Genomic DNA, 7217 nt, shown 5'->3' on the forward strand with positions numbered 1-7217 from the left:
TCTAACGCGTAATGAACCACGTACACCTTTGTTGAGGTTAAACACTACATCTCTGTTTATTTAGTTCCTATTTTACACTAAAGGTCAATCTTGTGTATTATGAATACAATGTTACAAAGGTCTTAAATACATTGTTAATTTATTTATATTGCTGGCAAAATTTGATATAGCCTACATAACCAGAAATGCTTAAATTCACCTCCAATGTTTAAAGCGTTTAGTTGAATTTTATTGTTTTATTCTCTTCTCTAAAATATTACGATATAAATTTTGGATCCCCTGTTACCAATTAATGTCACACATCTTGTATTGTACTTTTTTAAGCAATGCTATGTTCGCTACTTATACAAAACAAAAGGTTAAACCCTATATAAAACACCATTACACTTTAATGTGCAAATTCATTAATTTAAATGAAATGAAATGCTGAGGTGGACTGGCACACACTCAATAATATAAATGTGCAGAACACACTACAAAAACATATTTTCTTACAAAAATCAACCATGGTTTTATTATAACTGTAGTCAATTTTTATAACCACAGTTTTACTACACAAATACCATGGTTAAAGTATGGTTAGTGTAGCAAAACCATGGTTAATCAGTGGTTACCATGTTTTTTGTTTCAGGGTTTCTGTAGATTTTATGAAGGTAAATTTAAGACCTTTTTAAGACCAAGTAACGAAAAAGTAAGAAATAAATTGAAGGGAACACAATACATCAACATGTTCTCCACATGTAAATGTTTGAGGAGAAACACTTCAGAGTTTGAAATCTGTTACTTTTTAAGTCATTTACTTAAAAAAAAAGATCTTGAATCATTTTGCTCAGAACCACAGTATAGAAATATCTTTTACAGTACCTTCTGATCAAACTGCAAAAAAGTGATGTTTTTCCTTATATTTCTCTTGTTTTCCAGTGCAAATATATAGTTTCCTAAATCAGGATACATGTACTTGAGACGTAAAATCAAAATACATAAAATATGAAGTCTTGCTTTCTGTGCTTTATGACTTAAACAAAAACAAATCTCTGCCAATGGGCTCATACAAATTTGCTTAATTTAGAAGTTTTGACAGATATTTGTTCTTGTTTTAAGCATAAACTCACTTAATTCTATTACATTTTTTCAAGACTTCATTTCTCAAGTAAATGTATTATAATTTAAACTTGTTTAGGTATTTGTATTGGAAAACAGGACAAAAATACTAAGAGATATTATTTTTTTTGCAATGCATGCAACATTTAATGCCATGAGTTTATGAATTTAAGACTTTCTGCTCTGATTTGAACCATTTTAAGGCCATTTTTTGACCATTTTAAGGCCTTGATTTGTGTAAGGGCAAATTAAGACTCGCTTTGTTTTATTTCTTGTAAAATCATGGTTAATTGTCGTATGGGTTTCTAAACACACAAGAAATAACATTTTCTTTAAGCACATGAAAGGTCTATTTACATTAATATACACACACAAAAAAAATTTGAGCGACAGAGAGAATGTACGGTTGCAGTTATAAGCGTGGTTATACACAATCAGCTCCTGTAGGAACAATCATCAGCTAATGAGAGATTCTAAAGTCCCCCTGAAGTCGATCATTTCATCCTTTAAAACTCATCTTTGATCACCAAAATGACATATTTAAAATATTTTTCCTTGAAAAAATTCATGTCTTAAAATATCTTGAATGTAACTCGACACCCTTGCCTCATTTAGTATGCGCAGTTCTATGAATATGCAAATGAGCCCCGCCTCCACTCAGTCACTCAGCTCAGAGATCCACTGGTTGACGATCACACGTTGATCTGATTGGTTACAAGGTAGTTTGTGACGTCAGAAACACCAGCGATTTCAAAGCGTGTTTTTGAGACTGTCTTTGATTCACTGCAGTTTTAAGGAGGAAATACTCAGCAATGCTGTCGACTTATGAATTTACACATGGTTTGTCTTAAAGCATATTAAAAACACCACATAGACACATAAACAACATTAAAAGCTGGATTTTCACCACAGGGGGACTTTAAGAATCATTGTTAATGAGCTTTCAGTGCACGAGCTCCAGCTGGTTGGATGCGAAGGGTAAGACTCCGCTGACGTAATACGCGATGCCGAGCGACAGCAGAGCGATGACGAGGAGCAGAAGAAGCACGCGCCAGAAGCCCAGATCCTCCACGAACTCCTGCCATGTGGTGCGAAAGCTGGACAACACGCCGTCGCTGTAGTGCAGGTGTGGGTTCAGCAGAGAGTGGCTCTCCATGGCACTGCAGCACACACACACACAACAGCCAGGAATGAGTTGTAGGATTTAAAATAATCAAAGATATTTGAACATGTACAGCCTGAACGCTACGTTTACATGCACAACTTTTGTTTCAATCGGACTGAATTCATTCCGATTGATGAATCTGAATGTAGTGTTTACATGAACACTAAACATGTGGTCGGGTTGATGTGCGCATTTATATGTCACAAGGTTAAAATCGTAATATACAGAGTTTCCCGCTGTTTGTGCTTAATAACGATCTCTTGCATTGCTTCTTTATTTGGTTTAAACAGCAGACTTAATATTTATCCATTTCTGGTCATAATTTGGAGACAATGAGCGATTGAGCAATGATGATGAGAGTCTGAAACCAGGACTGATGGGACGTTGTCCTGCTCCACTTCACAGACGCAGTGAAAGGAGGATTTTAGAATGACGGCACACTCATTTATATGACACTTTATTCAACAGGAAGAACAGCTCGTTCTGCACGTCATTACGCTATTTAACGTCATTGCACATGCGCAGTCCTTTCAGTTTCGGTTTTCAATCCGATCAAGTGTTCACATGTTCTCTCGATCAGATTAGAAAAGGAATAAACCACCCCTTTCCATCCGATCGAAATTTCATTCGGATCGAGCTCAATCGATAGGGGTGGTTTAATGCCCTTTCACAAGATGTAAAATAAGTCTCTATGTGTGTGTGTGAAGTTTTGGCTCAAAATACCCCACAGATATTTTTATATAGCATGTTAAAGTTGTCACTTTTTGAGGGTGAGCAAAAACACACAATTTATGTGTCTGTTCCTTTAAATGCAAATGAGCTGCTGCTCCCGACGCAGAGGGAGGAGCTTCAACAGCTCGTGTCCTGAAACTTTCTAAAACTTTCAGCCTTTTATGTTCAAACCGGAGTCAGAATGATGGAGAGACTCAAGAAAAGTGACAACATGTAGAAGCAACATTTCTGAATGGTTAGTTGATGAATTTATGAAGCTGATGTGTAGTTATCTTCTAGTCATTGATTAGCATATTCTGTCTTGATAATCTATAAATAGTGTTCCCGGGGGCGGGGTTTAAGTAAGTGATGTCACTAACCCGGGAAGAAGCTCATTGTAGTCTCTACCAGCCGTTTGTTGTAGTCCTTAAAAAACGATTTCTGTAACAGCAAATATCTCCCTTTGCAGCAACATTACACACTAACTAAAGTTAGAGAAGTGAAATCATAATCAACCACCCCTTTAATGTATTTGCGTGAAGGCTTTTCCGTCCGATTGAGCCGTCAGTATTTGATTGCATGTAAGCGTAGCCACAGTAAAGACACGTGGGGATCGGTAAGCTCTGGCTGTAACGGTCACGCCTCACCTCTCACTGTCAGCCATGTGCATCTTCTCCAGGCTGGCGTGCGAGCTGCGGTTGAAGCCCTTCACCTCCTGCTCCTCCAGGCCCTCCAGCAGGTGCAGCGAGTCCTTGTTCACGCCGCGTCTCTTGGCCAGAACCAGCGGAGTCGCTCCGTTGTGATTACTGTTCAGATACAAACACCATACTGTTCAGATACTAACCGGTTTAGAAAGAGTTATCTGTCAGGTTTCCTCAAAACCGAAGCACTGCCCTGCAACCCCAACCAAACACACCTGAGCAAGACTTCAGAGTTACTGGAGTTATAACATTCAGTTACAGGTACAGGTGAGTTTGATCTGGCTTTAACTCAACTCTGCCGGGCCGGATTTGAGGAACCCTGCATATACAGTCAAACCAAACATTATTCAGACACCAGATATCATTTTTAATATTTTTTCACTAGTGGGTGCAGGACACTACAGTTCATTTCTGTATAAACTGTGACATATTATACCCAAATATTCTTAATACTTCATAACAGTAACATTTATACAAATTCGGCACCAAATATGATTCGGACACTTTGAGCTGATCATGTTTTGCTGAAGTGTGTTGTCTTTGATTGCTAATGCTCTTTTTACACACAGACTGAACACAATGAAGCATTGCTTGGTGATTGGTTGAGCTAAACTGGTATTATCTAATTGTGTAGTTAAATTGAACAGCTGACAGATATTCAACATAATTCATCTGTGAGACAGTCTAACAGAAGGACGGACAAAACCAGTCAAATATCAACTGAGTTCTGCTCATATTTTATTACCATTTTCTAAACTATAGCGAATAAACTGATAATGTGAGAAATGTTGAAGGAGTCTGAGTAAATGTTGGTTTGACTGTGCTCTGCTATTGAGGGCTGTGGGGGGAATAAATATAAATGCTGCCATTTCCAGAGTTTGATTATATACTTTCTAAAGACTAGCCAGAGATCCACTACTTTAAGATTTTACACATATCATTTTTATTTTTCACATTTACACAAGTGTTCAAAAGTTGTTCATTTTGTTCATTACATTACATGCCTATTCATTTTTACTTGTCTTAATTTATAGGGATGAACCGATATGAACATTTTGGCCGATAACCGATAATTCTTTATATTTGAAAGCCAATAGCCGATATATTGGCCGATAAATCTAAATCCAATTATAATATATCGTTTGAGAGCCTGATTACAAAAACAAAAGTCTCACCATGAAAATCAATGTCCTCAAGCACACAATTATGATATTCTCGTTATAATTTTATGAAGCCGATATGACAGACTTGCGCTGCACATGTTGCACTTCACAATATTTTCCTTTTTTAAAGTGATTCCAATCATATTTCAAGCAATTCAAAGCCATCATGTTGAACAGTGCGCATCTGAAGAGTCTCAGCTGGAGGAAATAATACATTATATATCGGCTTTAATATATCTGACAAATCTTCTTATCGGGCCGATAACGAAAACATTAAATCATATCGATACAGATATGGTGGCCGATATACTGTGCATCCCTACTTCAAAACACCAACAAAATGTTGTCAATAAAAAGTTGATATAAAACTATATTATGTGCAATTTATATATTTGTGGAAATCAGAGTGTTGATTATTAAATACATTCGATTAATTAATTGATTAGCCTAGGCTTTAAATCTTTGGTTTTCGGCAGGGTTGTAAAAGCTTGATTTTCACCACAGGGGGACTTTAATATTGAACATGTTAGCTTTTGATGACATAACTAATGTGAAACCGATTTAAGGTGTGTTGAACTGTTTGAAACAGCATGTCAATGCAATGGTATCTGAATATGGTGATTCAGAATGAAGGATGAAAAGCCACTGACCAGATGTCAATCTTGAGTCCGTTGGACACGAGGAACTGGATGGTGTCCACATGCCCACACATGTGCAGTGCCGTGTTGCCCTGCGAGTCGGTGGCCAGCAGATCCGCGCCGAACTTGTGCAGTAAACAGCAGATCTCCACGTTCCCCCGGGCCGCGGCGAGGTGAAGCCCGGTCCGGCCCCGGCAGTCCCGCGTGTTCGGGTCGACCCCGGACTCCAGGAGCCGCTTGCTGAGAGCCAGGTCCCCGTCCACACAGGCCTGCAGCAGCGGCACCGTGGCCTGCAGCGAGTCGCTGACGAACACGTACGACATTCTGCACCTGGAATCTGAGGTTTGAAGATAGAAGTCCATTTTGAAACAGCCTGACACATCATAATGTTATATTTCATCAAATGTTCTCATTCCTTTATAATCTTTCTGCCGTTATTAGGACCAGGGCTGCCAACTCTCACGTCTCAGGACACTGTTCTCACACCACACATCCATTTTCTAGTAAGAAAATTAATTCTAGAGAGGAGCATTGTGCTAAATATATGCATCATATTACATAATTATTATATTTTTTACTCTTATATCATAAAAATAAATACTATAACATTGTTATAATAACCAAATTATATGAATTGTGTAAGAATGAGTTGTTTAACCTTTAACACTCGTATTGTGTTAATTTCCTGTTCACACTGGGTTTATAGAGCGATTGTATAAAAATATACATTTTAATAATACAAATGATGTATGCTGGAGATATAGATTTATTTATTTTTGACAAAAAAACAAAAATCGCTTTCCCCATTCATTTTCAATGTGGGGTCAATTTCAATTCCAGTTTTTTGTGTGTGTTTAGATAGTTAATGTATAAAATTCTCAAAATCTTATGGAACTGAGATTAAGGGAACCATGTTTTCTAACTAAGGAAAGTTGAAATGGGATCATACTGACCCCAAACACATGCCAGCTGACAAGTCCCCTGTATTTACACAGCATTAGTTGAGAGAGATTTGTTTCCTTGAGAAAAATTAACATGTAGGCCCTACTGTACCTGATATGTAGATACATGAATCACTGTTGAATAAAGAGTTTAGATTCTTCTAATCACAAGCGAATGAATCAAATCGCTTAAAAGTTGGATGCCCTGTAAAGACCTCATATTAAAGGAAAATTTTAATTTTTACATACAGTATATATTCATAATTTGTCACACCACAATGCCAAGAATTAACTGCGAATTGTTAAAAGTGCTTAACGAAAGTAACGTTACACAATTGAACCTTGAATCTCTGTTTAGCAAGTAACTTAGTTGTGATGGATGCTGTATGGAACAATCATATAGCTTAAAGCTTCATAAATTGTAGAAGTATATTAAATAAAGGTTATATAATGCTGGGAAATGTTCTTAGATTAGATAGGCTACATGGCAGTGTTTCAAATATCAAAACAAACGACTGATTAAAAGCTAGCGGAATAGCTTTGTCAAGCTAGTATGCTAATAAACAAAAACAAACAAAACGCACGACTGTTACCAATAATGCCAACTTCCTTTATAATACTAAAGACGATTAATCAATACCTCAGATTGATATCTCGAAGGTATCTTCTGCTACTTCCCGGCCTCTGTTGTTGGAAAATAGAAATGAAATGACGTAAAAAGATGAGGAGGGCCAATAAACTACAAGCCCCAGTATTTGTTATGATTACTAGTATTCGACTTCCGCGTCTCAGCCTCA

The 7217-nt window shown here is 37.2% G+C and overlaps 1 protein-coding gene across 2 annotated transcripts; it reads right to left on the bottom strand.

The window, feature by feature from the left end:
* Positions 1-32: 32 nt before the first annotated feature.
* ankrd46a (ankyrin repeat domain 46a) lies at positions 33-7186 on the bottom strand. 2 transcript variants are annotated; one of them, XM_081389958.1, is made up of 4 exons: positions 7061-7186; positions 5492-5816; positions 3625-3783; positions 33-2261 (listed from the first exon to the last, which is right to left on the bottom strand). In XM_081389958.1, the coding sequence occupies exons 2-4, from the start codon at positions 5800-5802 to the stop codon at positions 2045-2047; spliced, it is 687 nt and encodes a 228-aa protein (XP_081246084.1). In that variant the 5' UTR covers positions 5803-5816; positions 7061-7186; the 3' UTR covers positions 33-2044. The 2 variants fall into 2 exon arrangements, with proteins under 2 accessions (XP_081246084.1, XP_081246085.1); XM_081389959.1 differs by lacking the exon at positions 7061-7186 and adding an exon at positions 6433-6539.
* Positions 7187-7217: the final 31 nt, after the last annotated feature.

The sequence above is a fragment of the Scardinius erythrophthalmus genome (assembly GCF_964197995.2).
Source record: "Scardinius erythrophthalmus genome assembly, chromosome: 17".
Lineage (NCBI taxonomy): Eukaryota > Metazoa > Chordata > Actinopteri > Cypriniformes > Leuciscidae > Scardinius > Scardinius erythrophthalmus.